A 16135-nucleotide genomic window follows, 5' to 3' on the forward strand; every position below is an offset into this window, starting at 1 on the left:
TTAACAAACTTTAACGACCTATATGAGGTTTCATTTCGATTACTCTACTCTTAGTAGCTAGTATCGTATCAAATAAATAAAAATAAGAATTTTCAATTTTGTTATGGAATTTTATGCAGTTCACTTTAGTCTTTTTTACACATGACATTTGTCATTTTTGCTGAAAAAATTAGACAGTGAAAAAAAAAAAACAGAAGCTCAATTCAATTCATAGAAAAACTTTGGTGACAAACTGACAATAATAAATAAATTAATTTGTAAGAAACTTTTGTTAAAAATGTTAAAAAGGAAAAACAAATAAAACAGAAAAAAGAAACGAGAAAAAGAAAGAAAGGAAGAGAGAGCAAAAGAATAGGGGAAGTTGATGGAGGAGATTGTTCCTTTTGTGAACGCTTCAATGGCATAAATTTCCGGCCATAACATTTCTTCTTGCTTCCTTCCTCTCTTTCTCTCTCTCTCTCTCCCTAGTTTCTCGATTCGATTCATCATTCTTGTTCACCTTCCTTATTCTTCTTTGATTCATCCCCTCTCTTCTTATCTCTCTACATTTAGGGTTTCCTGTTTTGACATTTCTAGGGTTTTTCTTGTTTGTTCTGTACCGTAGACGGCGAATTGCAAAAGGGGGAAAACACCGCTATCGAGGCCTTTATTTTTTTTTAATAATTTCCCTTTGTTGTGGTTTCCCTCAGGTTTTGTAGATCTGAGGTTGCTATTTTTGAATATCATCATCCTCCATCATCTAGAGTTCTTTTGGTCGTGTGTGATCAAAAAACGGTAGCTCCATTTCTGGTGGAGGAGAAGAAGAAAAAAGCGTAAGGCAATGAGCGCTTCGAGGTTCATAAAGTGTGTCACCGTTGGCGACGGAGCTGTTGGCAAAACCTGTTTGCTGATTTCTTACACCAGCAACACTTTTCCTACGGTATACAATCCGATTCTCCAACCTTCGATTCAATCATATACAAAGCTGTTTGTTTTTGTTATTGACTTGTTATGTTGGAGATTTGTATATCATTCAATCTTGTGGCTTTCTCTGGAACAGGATTACGTACCGACTGTTTTCGATAACTTTAGTGCTAATGTGGTTGTTAACGGGAGCACTGTCAACCTAGGACTATGGGATACCGCAGGTACTGACATTATTGGGATATTTGTTTATACTAGCAGCAGCAGGTTTGGACTTTTCATAATTTGTGTGGGTCTGAAGTTTTGTTTTGTTGTAACAGGGCAGGAAGATTATAACAGATTAAGACCTTTGAGTTACCGCGGTGCTGACGTTTTCATCTTAGCATTCTCTCTTATCAGTAAGGCTAGTTATGAGAATGTCTCCAAGAAGGTGCGTTTTGAATTGAAAAGTTTGCTACAAGTTTTTGTTATTGACAACTAAAAAAAAGGTTTTCTGGTTTGTGATTTTTGCTGCTTTATTTCCTGTTTGTAGTGGATCCCAGAGCTGAAGCACTATGCCCCTGGTGTCCCAATAGTTCTTGTTGGAACCAAACTAGGTAACTTGTTCTTTTGGCACAAAATTCCTTTGTTTCGTATTCGAGAGATAAAACACGCTCCTGCTTTTTGGTTTTCCTCGTTGTTTCAGCTTCTCTGCATAGTTGTAAAACTATTTCACACTACCTTATGATACATTTACTGCTCCTGCAATAATCCAAGATATGTTTAAGCTTTGCTTCACCAGATTTGTGTTTACAGTACAATACATTCATTGGTTCTGTTTTGATTTGTTCACTTCCAAGATATATCCATGTAGTAGTATAGGACATTTTAGCTCTTTTTATCTAGTGGAAATTAGGGCTGGTTTCTGGAGTATTAGTGTATTACAAATCCTACAATAATCTAGGTTTACAAGCTTGACTGTGATTTTTCTTCTTTCTATTCTATTTAATATTGTGATAGAATACGGATCAAATGGTTTATCTTATCTTACACTTTCTCGTGATAGTTAAGTTGTAAGACACAACCCAACCACATGCATTAAGAAGCTGTTGGGTGTCTAGGAATTAGGGCTGGTTTTTCTGAGTATTACAAAGGTGCAATAATCTAGGTTTACAAGCGTGTTTATGATGTTTTGTCCTCGGTTGTAATGAACTTCGCGATACATTATGCATCATATCTCACATTTTCTCGTGATAGTTAACTTGCCACCTCCTTTGTAAGAGACAACTACATGCATGTAAGCAGCTATTGGATGTCTGGCAATTATAAAGCTAATAGAAAAGTCTTATACAAGACCTTCAGTCAGAATTGGTGTAACCGATTCTGTTTCTTACTTTTAAAACCACTGCTTCACTTTCGGCCTGCTGCCTGAACCATTTAGACGTAATTTTTATTTTTTTGACTTTTTGTCTGCTGCTTATGCGCTTTTTTCATCATATATGTCAGATCTTCGGGATGACAAACAGTTCTTCATTGACCACCCTGGTGCTGTACCTATTACCACTGCTCAGGTACACAGAATTTTCTTTAAAACGGGTCAATATACTCAGCTTGGTACTTAAACGAAACCCTCTTAACCATTCCTCACTTTGGGCATCAAAGGGAGAGGAACTGAAGAAGCTAATTGGAGCTCCTGCATACATCGAGTGTAGTTCAAAAACACAGGAGGCAAGAAACAAAAACTTCCCTTTTGTTTTAGAGTATTATTACACATTACCTTGTTTCTTTTACTTGAGCTTTTTCTCAAAGCTTCTGTGTTTTTCTTTAATGAAAGTGCAGAACGTGAAAGGTGTATTTGATGCAGCAATCCGAGTGGTTCTTCAACCTCCAAAGCAGAAGAAAAAGAAAAGCAAAGCACAAAAAGCCTGCTCCATTTTGTAATTTCTCTACGTTTTCGTATGTCTCTCTATCTCTCTCTGTCTCTTCCACTCGTCTAGTGAAGGCTTAAGAAGAAAACACATTGGGCTTAAAGGTTGTTCCAGGGTTCGAAGAAGTAAGCTCTCTTAATCCTTTAAAAAAACGATTACTTCTGTTTTACTGATAAATAGTTTCCAGCTTTGGCTGAGACCTAATATTGCACTACTACTCTACCTCTCTATTATTCCTTCCATTTCAATGACTAGTTGAAGAATGCAGAGATGTTGGATTTTCCACTTCAACTTTACATAAGTCTACTAGTTTGTAGATTAATAAACAAGTAACACAACCAAAAGTCTCACACTAGTATGGGATTTATATAAATTTCTCAATGGTATATTCAGATGGTGCAACCAGTTTTGGTATGTTTTCATGTCTTGAATACTTTGAACATGGGATTTCGTTCAGTATGCTTTGAGGTAGTAGTGGTATCATACAAAAATCAGAATTTTGTGTCAAAATATGCCAGTCGTCTACCCTCTGTAATATATTTCCATATGAATTAACCTCTCAACCTCCACTTCTCACCCATCACAAAATCCTCAAAACAAGAGAAGTAAACCCAAAAAAACAGAGCAATCTCAAAAATCTCACTAAAATCAGCAGAGACACAAATAACTACGGTGCAAGTCACCGATTCGATGAAGCTGCCCCTTTTTGCCATGCAGCTAGCCAGTGCCTCTGTTTTTCCGATAAGTTACTACCGACCAGAAGTACTTTCTTACTTCATATAGAACAACGTATAAGTTCCTTCAGACATATTTTGAGTCAATGGTACTTGATGAGTCTACAGAGTTTATAAAGAAATTAACACAAGTTAATAAACCGTTTGGCTTGCTTCATTAAGGAAGAGGACACCATAAGCTGAACATTTATCACCCTCTCCCTTTCTCATAACCTTAAAAACGATTACTGTATTTTACAGACCTAATATTACACTACTACAACTTCACATACTTAGCTGCGCTAGCTCAGCCATTAGATTGATTTGAGTCACTCACTAAGTAAATCAATCTCATTCCAGTTTCAAAAAGGGCTTACCTAATATATGCTAGAATCTCATACTCCCGAGTTACTTGCTACCGTTGTCGTATTCTCAATTCCACATCAACGTTTGAGGGAGAGATCTTTATTAGGTAATACGGAGTCTGATGTACTCATATCCCCATGAACACTTTCTTTTGGCTTCAAATCTGGCAAGATATTGCCTAGATCTTGGAAAGGGGTTCCTTCCGGAGCATCTGCAAAGCGAACCTGTAGGTCTGCCTCGAAAAACCCTTCTTCAAACCATCTAATAATTTTTGAAACAGGGAACGGTCCCCAAATCTTTCCTTCAGGATATATATACAGTATTTTACGTTCAGCATTTCGTATCACACAACTCTGGCAGATCTCAGACGTGTCTGCATATGGTCTCAAAACACCACATTTACAACATGTAAAACGAGGAGCAGTACTGTTTGCCTTCTTTCTTTTTTTTTTGTTAAAGACACTGTTTGCCTTCTTCAATGCTCCATCGTACACTAACCGTTGTTCCTTGTCAGTGAGCAATGTGTTAGCTTCCTGAATCAACCTGAAGGCAGTCTCTGCACCGGGGAAGTGGTTTTTGTCAGGATGGAGAAGCAAAGCGAGCTTCTTGTACTGCTTCCTGATTGTAACATCGTCAGAAGAAGGCATAACTTGAAGAATATTGTACCAGTCCTTGAGACCGTTGATTTTCTTGACGGCAGAAGTGTGGACATCACATACGGCTAACATCTGTGGTAAGCTGTGAAGACCTGAGAAGAGTCTCTGACTCTGAGCCCCCATTAAAAGACGCTTGGCACCAACAAAATCACCATCTCGCATCAACTTATCTACCAATGTCTTTGTCCTAGCGGCCTCTTCCTCGTTACCTACCATTTCTTCAAGAAAAAAAAAAGAAACAATATGAGAAACTGGAGATTAAACTGCATATAGGGAGATACTTGACCGAACTACACAAATCGACCTTCAAGAGAGTTCAGAAAAATGCACTTGGTCACATATTATTGTTCAGATTATATAGTGGATAATATTTCTAACATGAGAGGGCTCAAGACTCAAGCTCATTGTATTCATTTTATAGCAAGCATCAAATAATTTTTCTTGTTCACCTGAATGCTTAACCAAAATCAAAACTTATTTTGTAACTCCATAACCAGTTTCAAGCTATACTACACAATCGTTAAAGTTGCTAATTTTTGTTTTAGAACAAAAAAAACTTGATGGAAGAAGCTTACTTGGGGGATAAAAGCAGAGAGATCTCCAAAGCTACACACAACTGTTGAAAAATGTTTATGACCTTGAAGAGATTTATAGGAAAAGCGAAGTAAATGTTAGGTTTTTTTGTTTTTTTTTTGGGCAGTTGTAGCACCAATAAATTTATTATTTGGCTAGTTCCAAAGCTTGATTTTTTTACTACGTAATTTCTAGTGTTGTCAAGTCCTTAGATTATGAAAGATGATCTTCTCTGTAATAAAGGAGATATGTTTCTGTACTCGTCGGCGTGACAGCGATAGATGTGACTCTAACATCATTAACTGCCTAGATTCTTTTCTTTTTCTTTGGAAGATCATAAAATTTATGTTTATCATCCAAAAACACTACTATTACAGTATTAACTATTAACTGCCAAGATTTTTTTCTTTTAACTAAATTTTATTAGAGAATTCCTCATTGGCAAGACACTTTCAACATAAAGCCTAAATCCTTATCAGGAAGAAGAGTATGATTCATTCTTTAAACCAAACACAATTGCTCTATTTGTATTTGGAGGAAGACCACATTTCGAATAGTTAACCGACATGTTATAGCTGCCAAAGATACAGAGCACATGCACAAATTAGCTTTGTTGCTAAACGATGCCATTTCAAACATACACTTGGTCGATACTATTATAGTTCAGATTATATAATGGCATAATGCTTGCTAACGAGAGAGAGGGTTCAAGAAATAGACATCTTTTTTTTACATGCTATTAAGTTTACATCAATCATTTTGTTAAGAGGAGATTTTCGATACAAAGAGTTTGGTAGGAATTTATTTGATACAGAGATTTTGTCCTCATCATACTATACTAATCTTTTAAATTGTGACAACATGCTACTGTATTAATTACTGTACTTAGAATATGACCCGTGCTAGAGCACGGGTTGAAATTCTTTCATTTTGTTTGTTTGGTATCATATATGTGATTATTTTATTTGTTTTAAAATATTTTTTAGATGGAACACTATACCATGAAATCATATACTGATTATGACTTATGAAAATAATATATATTTTGTAAGATATATTCTATTATATCTAGATTTTGACCCGCAGTATAACGCAGATTAAGTTGTGTGATAAAAAATTATTTTTTGTTTGTTAATTTTGTTTGATTTGTTTAGTGTTTAAAATTATATATTGTATTTTGATTGTTAATTCTATAACTTAACCTATAGTATGACACATATTAGTTTTAGGACCAAATATGTAATGTATGTTTGTCAAAATCATCGTGACCGAGAAAACCAACAAAAAAACATTATTCCAAACTTAAATTTAATCCGAGAATTCATATTTTTGAAATTTTAACCCGTGCTATAGCAAGAAACCATATTCTTTTGAATTTTTTTTCATATTATAGTGACATATTATTGACCCGTACTATAATAAATCAAATTAGAGTGTTTAATTTTGATCTATTATATATTTATGATATTCTTAAAAATATCAAATTAAACTATTTTTAAAGATTCCAAACTAAATTATTTTAAAATTTTATTATAGTATATAAAACTATACAGTTCAACAAAAGAAATATATGAAATGAACTTAAATATTCAAATTTCTAGTCGTTACTCAGTTAAAATTTTCTGATAAAGTTAGGTAATATTTTATTTTTAGCATAATCGGAAATCACTTGTAACATGTGGGAAAGTGATTAATTTCTATTAAATTCTGAGATTTTTTTGCCTAGATATAGTTAGTTGAATATTCCCTTAAAAAATTTATTTTATTCTTTGAAATATCTTTTTTAAGAGGATTCTAATCCTAAATCTATATAATCTATCACATAATTAATCCATATAACCTAACAAATAATTGATCTTAGTTATAACTTATATTAATATTATATGGTCTACCAATTTGAAGTCGTGTACTTCCGTTTTATTAAATAGGTGATTTAAGGTGTATCCCTTGGAACAAATCATCAAATTCAGCATCTCCACTCTGTTTTTGAATTATAATACATATCGTAGAAGGTAGAACAACTGGCCCATTAGCTCAGTTGGTTAGAGCGTTGTGCTAATAACGCGAAGGTCGCAGGTTCGAAACCTGCATGGGCCATTTTGTTAACCGTTTTTTTTTAAATTTGGCCGGTATACAATACATTTGCCTTCCTTACCTTAAAACGACATACAACAGCACTGGAAACTTTGTCGTTTAACTTCACATCTTCAAAACAAGTGTATACATGTAGTATTCTTATTAAGTACAAAAATGACCCAAAAAAACATTCTTTGTAAACAAAAATGACCAAAAAAGCTGGATTCATTCCTCTCCCCCCCCACCCCCCAAAACCTCTTTGTCAACTACGAATTCACATATATATACAAAATGCAAGATCTCGAACCTAGTAAAAAAAAGTTCTCCAGTTAGATTTGTAGCCTTCAAGAGGAAGATGAAGTTTGGGATAGTGATGGTTTAGTGAGTGACAAAATGGTGGAGACCATAAGCTTTCGGTCTATAGGCTTTGTGAGATAAGCATCCATTCCAACCTCCAAGCATTTCGCTTCGTCAGAAGACATTGCATGCGCTGTCAATGCCACGATTGGAATGTGCAGTTCAGTGCCAATCTCTGCTTTCCTTATCGCCTTTGTTGCCTCGTATCCATCCACTTTTGGCATCTGCCATGAGACAAATGTTGAATAAACATCATTGTATTTTACATTACAAATTGAATTGAATTCAGAAAAGTGAATAGTAACTGTACCTGGCAATCCATGAGGATCAAGTCATAAGGTGAGGAATGCCGTAAGCTACTCCACGGAGCAGTCTCTTCTTCTGACGATTTGTGTTCTTCAGTTGGAGCTTGAGCATTGATAGACCTGTAGTTGAGGGAATCAACTGCTTGTTGTCCATCCCCTACTGCAGTTACAGTTGCTCCCATTTTCTCAAGCATTATGGTGGCTACTCGTTGAAGAACGGGTGTATCTTCAGCCAGCAAGATCCTTATACCTTCAAGAGATTTAAGATTCTTTCCATCCAACGCAATTCCTGAATACAAGCGATCTTTCCAATCTTCTTCTTCTGGATTCTTTTGAGTCATACTTGCAGATGTTGAATCACCTTTGCTGTTAGTGGCGTCAATGAGATAGTTCTTAAGCACTGGAGATTGCAAGGTGCTTGGTTTCACAGATTTATCTACTTGTTTCTCGCCAGATGTCTCAGAGGAATCATCGGAACTGCAAGTGTCGAACTGTGTTGGATCGATTTCTAAGCAATCGTGGGATTCATCACTTATGTTTCCTCTGTTTCTTAACCCACTAGACAAGCTTCTCTTCCGGTTTTTTATTACAGCCTCCAGAATCTGGATCATCTTTGCCTTGTACAACGGTTTGTTAACCATCATGACATGCCCTTTTCGTCTAAGTTCTGTTTTAACAGTATTGGAGGTGTCATGCTTCAACAGCCAAGCAAACTTAGCTTTGCTTGAGAATCTGTCGAGGTAGTTAAGCTGTTCCTTCCATATATCTGTAGTGAGATCAAGTACTCCTATATCCACCACTATGACAAACACAGGGTTCTCGATTTCTTTTATATTTGATGGCTCAGCTCTCAGTGGATCGGCAATATTGTGCTGTGAATCAAAGCTCTTGTCACCACTTCCGGTCTCAAACAGGTCTCTAATGATGTGAGTCAGCTCGTTCCAGTCTGATGCTTCAACAGTTGCAATGCCGTGTTTACGTAACCACTTTGATGTGATCATTCTTGCTGTACTTCCATACATAGAAAGCAAAACCTGTCACAGTCAAAACCAATAACACTTTTACAAACACGGAAGCTTTTAATCCATGATGCATTCGTCACAATTTCTTTCTCAGATTTACATACCACGAGACCGTATTTGGAAAAATCTGGCTGGATGTTTTGATCTGCAGTGTCAGGAATACTCAAAATCAAGTATAGTCTCATTAGCGTCCCTAAGCCATTCTTCTGTACTACTTTGATTTCTCCACCCATTTTGTTTACCTATAAAATTACAAAGTAGGTTTCAGATGATTTAATTGCTTTGTGACTCATCTGATTCTAAAATACAGTGACTTCACGCACCAAGTTCCGCACGATGCACAGTCCAAGACCAGTTCCTCCGTGCCTGAAGAAATATAAGACAAGTGAGCTAAAAGATTTAACTAGCAGCATAGTTTTGCTTAAACATATACTGCATGGACTTAATCATGATCACTTACGTCCGAGTGGTAGAAGGATCAGCTTGCTCAAAGCTCTCAAACACAGAGTCCCATTTGCTTGGATCTATTCCTGCATATAATAATTATATAACAAAGAAATTTCAGAATCTGGAAGATGGTGAAGTGGATAGCGAAAAGGACATATAATTAAGGAACTCAAGTGTCATACCACATCCAGTGTCATCAACCTCAAACCAAAGAACCATTTTGTTCGTATTCTTAAAAGACTTCTGGAAATGACTTCTGTGTTGCACCATTTTTGTCTTCATTGGAGCCCATGGTTTCTTCCTGTCAACAGTTAAGCTCATCTCATCATGTAGAGAATTCATGTTCTCGCACCATCCACGAAGAATAATGTGACCAGCTGCAAAGAAACCATCTTTTTAAGACTAGCAATGCATCACTGTCATTGAAAAAGAAGTGACGTTAGATGGTAACAGAACTTACTTGTTGTAAACTTAATAGAATTGCTTATAAGATTTGCAAAGATTTGCACAAGTCTTGCTGAGTCCCCTCTGACTAATGCTGGCATATCATCTGCGAAAAGACCAAAATATATGAGAGTTCGTAACCCAATAATTCACTGTAAAGAAAATTCGTCACTGGCCGTCTAAAATATAATACCAAGTCATACCAGAGAGGTCTAGAACTGTCTCTACATTGTGGTTAATACACTGCACTGAAAACATGTCAACAAGTCCTTCGAGTTCTCGTCCCAAATCGAACTCAGCTTCTTCCAGAACAAGCTTTCCTGACTCAACCTATGAAGTAGAAAAGGCAGAATTAGCTTGTAGCTGCAAATTACACGCTAGTTTTAGGAAAAGCAGAGCTGAAACAGCTAAAATGTCTACTCACTACCTAACTTATGGACAGCAGATGTAATACTAAAGCTTGAAGATTTTCTTCATGTATCAAAACTAAAATAAAATAAAAGATTCTTATAATTTCTCACCTTACTCAAGTCCAGTATGTTATTGAGGAGACGAAGGAGAGCAGTGGAGCACTTTCTGATCTGAGTGACTGTTGCATATTGCTCATTTGAAAGACAATCATCTGATATAAGAATATCTAGTAATCCAATCACAGCAGCCATAGGTGTCCTCAACTCATGGCTAGAATTATGCAGAAAATTCCAAAAAGCTCATTTCAGTATTTAGCGTTAAAAATATTTAAGAATCGCAAGAACTTGTTTCTTGCAGATACAGTGATGACTAACCTCATATTTGCCAAAAACTGGCTTTTGTAGTTGCTTGAAGCTTCAGCTCTTCTTCTTGCATCCAGTTGCCTTATCAGCTCTGCTCTTAGTTTCATCTCCTTTGAAACTCCATTTGTGAGAATTAAGATGCAGACACATCCAATAATGAAGATGCAGACAGAAGCAGAAATCAGTATGACCAAAGTCTTGAAGGCCCTTTCATCCACTTTTCCCATAATGAACTTCCTGGGAATAATGACAACACCTACCTGCAAAATACATGAACAGAAAACTAAACAACGTGACCCGGGGCATCTAAATCTAGCTTTAGACTCTTGATAGAGAAAAACTTACAATTGGAAGTCTCTTGAGATTAAGATAGAATGAATCAATGTAATATTGTTGGTCACCAATCTTTACATTCTCAGCATGAACAACGTGTGGGCGGTTACTTCCATAAGTTTTCTCTAACCACTGAGCTCCTGCCTTTATAGCCCACTCCTCTGAATCAGTGGCTTTCATTAGCTTAGGCCCGTTTGATGTATTTGTTAAAAGAGGACCATTTGTGGAAGTAGCAAGCAAGTATCCTTCTTGAGATGTCAAGTAAATATGTCCACCATGGACTTCTACAAGATCTCTCATCAACTGCCCTACACTGTAAAGTGCAGTTGTCACCCCCACAACAGCCACAATACTCTTATTGGATGCATCAAAGACCGGCAAAGCCGCTGAGAGAAGCGGAGAGTCCATGTATTTGCTCACCGTCACATGCCAAGAAGCTTCACCATCAGGCACTTGTGAGATTCCCGCGATGTTGATCAGATCATCCGGTGGAATTTTCAGAGGCTTTCCCAATTTTTCCCCTGTTATTGGATCAAGCTGCTGCTGGTACCAAATGGCAGACATGTTCCCGTGTATTGACTGGTTGTTCCACCCGCTTACATCTCCAGGCCCCGTTCCACTGATGGAGTAGTTTTTAAGATCAGAGAAGATGTAGAATGTGCTGCTACTTGCTGGATCTCTGTGAAAAGCTTGGACAAATCCATTTCTGTAATTAATAGTTATGGCATTTAGAGCTTTGGCACTAGCAAACAGAGCCCATGTCACATCTTTCATTGCTTGATACATCTGGTCAAGTTAACAAAAATAATAATAAATAAAAGATCTCAAGTCAAACATAGGACCACAGAGAAGAAACAGAAAACAAAACCTCGACGAGTTCTTCTTGAGTAGTAGGCTTGTCATATTTTTTGATAACATATTCAGATAGCTTGACTTGAGCTGTTGTTAGCTCGGATGTGGTGTTCAAAACGCTCCACATCCGTAAGACTGGACGCTGAAGAAGCTCGTACCGAAGACCATATGCTAAGGTTTGAAGCGACTGCTTCGTGTAAACCCTCGTGAAATGCCATGTCAGAACGGTTAAAAGCCCTATCAGAATCGCTAGCATCACCTGCACACACACACACATACACACCTCAACTTACAAAGCTTTCACCTTTCTTCTCATCAAAAAGGATTGATTTTCAAGTTTGATCATAAAAACTAAACATACCAAATCAAACAAAATCAAAATCGAGAGAGAAGAAAAAACAGAACAAATCTAACCATAATAGCGAGGCGAGCAACAAAGACACTGTAGTAAGAAGACAAACAGTGACTACTCGCGTACTGAAACTCATCTTGCTCAACATCACCACGCATAATCATCCTCTCTCTTGGACTCTCAAAATTACTTCTCCAAGGGGTAACCCATTCAGTCATTTTATCAAACACCTTCCTGATCTTCATCTTCTTCTTCCTTGAACCCATTGGAGAATCAGGAAGATTCTCAATACTCACCGAGAAGCTATCTCCTCTCATGGTGTCTCAGATGATCCCAAAATCACAAACAAAGACACATATTATTAGGTCGTTGTTGTTGTTGTTGGTGAAGAAGTCTCGGTGCTTTGCTTAGTGGGAAACTAATGACTATACTGCTTCTTGTGTCACTCCCCACTTTTTTTTTACTAATACCCAAATTAAAAAATCATTAATTTAGTATAAAGAATCAGTAACCCATGAAGGAAAACTTGGAAAGCTTCAAACTTTTTGATTGAAAACAAAAAAAACACTCTTAGTCACAGAGAAGAGAAGAGTGGCCAAAATAAGATAAGTCTGAAAAAGGAGAATGAAGAAGCAAAATAGGTTCCAATTTATATACAGAGAATAAACAGAAAGATGAAATCTTTTTGCTTTTTTTTTTTATACCAAAAAGAAATCAAATAAGGGGAAAAAGCAAAGATTTTGGGCAATTGAAGTCGATCTTTTTAAAATTTGGCCAGTGGGAATGTGTAGAAGGTAATATGGCCAATGGGAGGATATTTTCAGTTATCAGGTCCACAGAAATATAAGAATAGACTGTTGTACTCTGATTTTGTAGAATTTTCCCAAGTTTTTTTTTTTTAAAATAATTTTAAGAAGAATTTAATTGAAATTTAAAGGACCCAACTTTGGGTCTTGTCGCTCTCTCTCAGAAGGTTTCAAAGATTTATGCTGGGTGGATTGGTGTTTCAGGGTCTATCTTTTACTAATACGACGACGACAAACAACAAATGTTTTTGGTAATTTTTGTTAGGTAATTTGTACGGGTTTATATTTAATATATTACTTGACTTATAAACTATACATAAAGCTGATTTAAATGTTTATTATCACTGTAATTTATAGAGTTATCACATAATTTACCAACCAAAAAAAAATTTAAGTACCAAAAGCTAAAAGAGATATGGATTGTAGCAAAACGGTAATGTTAAGTGAATTTCCACCAGAACATTTTGGTGGTAATTTTGACCCAAAAAAAAAAACATTTTGGTAGTAAAGCTTGGATCACCCCATAATTATCAAAAGTAATAGTCTCTCCATTTTTATTTTTATCATTTTGGAGTTTTTTACATAAATTAAAAAAAAAGATAAATGTTTTATTATAGTCTTACATTGATAAATATATGATAAATAAATAAATACTATACATTTAACATATATAGTGTTATATATTTATTTATCACTGCATGTATATATGATACAAACAAATTTTATAACTGTAAATAATATAAAATATCATTAAAATATTAAGTTAGCATCATAGCATGGGACTCCATTACGTCCATTAATTGTTTGAATTGTAGACCTGACCTCTCAGTTATATTAAAGATTTCGATGTTCGTCAGCTTTTATAGTTACGGTTAGCTACGGTGCAACTTTTTTTTAGTATTTTGTTTGTCAAGTCAATTTTACCGGTATTCGAAGAACATTTTAGTCAATCACATTTGCTTTTTTTTTTTTTTTTTTTTTTTTTTTTTTTTTTTTTTTACAACAAAAGAATAGATTAGCTCAAGAGAGATTGTTTACAAGGTAGCTGTATGGGTAGTTGTACAAACACGTCGTGTCAGGTTGTCAGCTTTTCTATTCTGAGCGCGGAGGATTAAGACTAATGAGAAAGAGCGGAACTCCTTCCTATCAATTTGTATCTCCTCTAAATAGGGTTGAAGGCTGGCCACTCGGAAGGCGAAGACTCCATCTTCACCATGTCAGAGCAGTCAGTAAGAAAGACGACGTCTTGATTATCTGCACCAATTATACATCGCATCGCCCAGAGAAGTGCTTCCATCTCTGCATGAAGAGGTGTAAGACTACGACAGAGGTTGGAGGCCTCCATAGTGGGACCGTCCGCCCCAGAGGAGGTGCAATACCAGCCACGACCAGCATATTTGTCCGTGGTTTTCCAAGACCCATCAACAAAACAAAGGTAACCCGAAGAAGGCCTAGCGACCCCCAACCTGCGTTCGTCGCTATGCGTAACATGCTGAGCATCAACCGACACATCGACCGCTTCATCCAGCTGGGTCCGGAACCAGGCGTGAGATTCCTCTTCTGCTATTCGCAAAATCGCCAGCAGATTTGAATCCAGATTGGTGAAAACTTTATCATTCCAAGATTTCCAAATATACCACAAAATCCACGGATAAACATCCGGGGTGGGGCACTGCTGAACCCGCCAAATTAAAAATCCATATTTGTAAAGATGAAAGCAAATGGAAAGCCATCTGGCACTGTTGGGAAAGAAGACAAAGCCCAAACTTGTCTTGCCGGGGGACATTCAAAGAGAACATGATTAATTGTCTCAACTGAAAAACCACAGAAAGCACACGTTGTATCACAACTCAAACCACGTTTTCGAAGATTTGAAGTAACTGCGACACACCCTGTGATGACTTGCCAAAGAAAATGCCTAATTTTAGGAGGACACCGGATTTTCCAAACAGCAGCCTGAAGAGGTATGATGTCTGGACCACAGGGAATCCTCGCCGGTATCATCTGCCGTAAGACATGATATCCGGACTTAACCGTATAAGTACCAAATTTGGTGAAATGCCATCCCATCATGTCCAAAGAAGTTGGCAATCCTAGGGGAATAGCAGAAATAATGGCAACATCTTCCGGCACAAAAGTGCCCGAGAGCAAGGCCATATCCTAAGAATTAGTAGTCCTGTCAACGAAAGAGTTAACTCGAAGCGAAGGGTCGAGGGGCAACCCAGAGCTTAGTGCTGGTCTCGGGGATTGAGCAGGTATCCAGGGGTCAGTCCATACTGAAATGGAAGCCCTAGACCCTACCTGTGTAATGAGTCCTTTGTTAACCAGAGAGCGAGCAGACACCATACTCCGCCAGCCATAAGACGGTGAGTAGGATTTAATTGGATCCATAGGATCAGAGTTTTTATAGTAACGTCCTTTGAATACCCAAGCAAATAACGAATCCGGGACCATAATCAACCGCCAGAGCTGCTTTGCCAGCAGAGCCGTGTTATAGTCATCTAAGCACCGAAACCCTAAACCCCCTTCTGGCTTGCTAAGGCATAGCTTATCCCAAGCCATCCAGTGAAGTCCATGTGACTGATCAGAAGAGCTCCACCAGAAATTAGAGATTGCACTGGTGAGCTTCCGTGTGATCGTTTTCGGGAGATGAAAACAAGACATAACAAACGTGGGAACCGCCGTAGCAACAAACTTAATCATAAACTCTTTTCCCCCTTTGGACAACAGTCGGGCCGGCCATCCACCAGCTCGTGCATGTAACCTATCTTGAACAAAGGCAAAAACCTTCGTTTTAGCACCGCCCAAGCTCTCTGGAATACCCAAGTAGGTACTCATACGTCCAGATTAGTAATACCCAAAACCCCTTTGAGTTCCTCCCTCAAATCATTATCAACCGTGTGGCCAAATTGAATTGAGGATTTCTGAAAATTTATTTGTTGGCCGGAAACCCGCTCATATTGCTGGAGAATCCGTAAGATAACTTAACATTGTTCTTTCGTGGCATGACAGAAAAAGACTGTCATCTGCAAATAGTAAATGTGAAATCGCTGGGCGAGCCGTCGACACTTTAATTCCCGTTATAAGTTTGGATTGTTCTGCCTTCCTAAGATTAGCAATTAGTACCTCAGTGCAAAGAATGAAAAGATAAGGTGACGTAGGGTCACCCTGCCGAAGCCCCCGGTGAGGGATGATTGAACCATGGGGTTCTCCATTAAGTAGAACCTTGTACTGGACCGACGTCACACGC

The 16135-nt window shown here is 37.3% G+C and overlaps 3 protein-coding genes and 1 non-coding gene across 6 annotated transcripts; 2 read left to right on the forward strand and 2 right to left on the reverse strand.

The window, feature by feature from the left end:
- Positions 1–238: 238 nt before the first annotated feature.
- Positions 239–3101, forward strand: LOC104747612 (rac-like GTP-binding protein ARAC1). Of its 3 annotated transcripts, XM_010469277.3 has the most exons (7): positions 239–919; positions 1040–1127; positions 1224–1333; positions 1436–1499; positions 2389–2453; positions 2545–2610; positions 2722–3101. In XM_010469277.3, exons 1-7 carry the CDS (start codon positions 821–823, stop codon positions 2821–2823), a joined length of 594 nt encoding a protein of 197 aa, XP_010467579.1. In that variant the 5' UTR covers positions 239–820; the 3' UTR covers positions 2824–3101. The 3 variants fall into 3 exon arrangements, with proteins under 3 accessions (XP_010467579.1, XP_087342858.1, XP_087342857.1); XM_087486732.1 differs by having other exon boundaries at positions 289–919; positions 1040–1333; XM_087486731.1 differs by having other exon boundaries at positions 678–1127.
- Positions 3102–7141: 4040 nt separating this feature from the next.
- TRNAI-AAU (transfer RNA isoleucine (anticodon AAU)) lies at positions 7142–7215 on the forward strand. The gene has a single exon. It is a non-coding gene; the product is annotated as a tRNA-Ile (tRNA).
- An 81-nt stretch (positions 7216–7296) lies between these two features.
- LOC104747613 (histidine kinase 1) lies at positions 7297–12914 on the reverse strand. The gene is made up of 13 exons (XM_019236521.2): positions 12142–12914; positions 11744–11986; positions 10888–11661; positions 10555–10802; positions 10291–10450; positions 9973–10099; positions 9786–9875; positions 9508–9702; positions 9339–9408; positions 9202–9244; positions 8983–9120; positions 7862–8890; positions 7297–7775 (listed from the first exon to the last, which is right to left on the reverse strand). The coding sequence occupies exons 1-13, from the start codon at positions 12394–12396 to the stop codon at positions 7539–7541; spliced, it is 3609 nt and encodes a 1202-aa protein (XP_019092066.2). The 5' UTR covers positions 12397–12914; the 3' UTR covers positions 7297–7538.
- A 1133-nt stretch (positions 12915–14047) lies between these two features.
- On the reverse strand, positions 14048–15042 carry LOC147927281 (uncharacterized). The gene is made up of 2 exons (XM_087487379.1): positions 14653–15042; positions 14048–14557 (listed from the first exon to the last, which is right to left on the reverse strand). The coding sequence occupies exons 1-2, from the start codon at positions 15040–15042 to the stop codon at positions 14048–14050; spliced, it is 900 nt and encodes a 299-aa protein (XP_087343505.1).
- Positions 15043–16135: the final 1093 nt, after the last annotated feature.

The sequence above is a fragment of the Camelina sativa genome, chromosome 15, assembly GCF_030686135.1.
Source record: "Camelina sativa cultivar CO46 ecotype springtype chromosome 15, ASM3068613v1".
Taxonomy (NCBI): domain Eukaryota; kingdom Viridiplantae; phylum Streptophyta; class Magnoliopsida; order Brassicales; family Brassicaceae; genus Camelina; species Camelina sativa.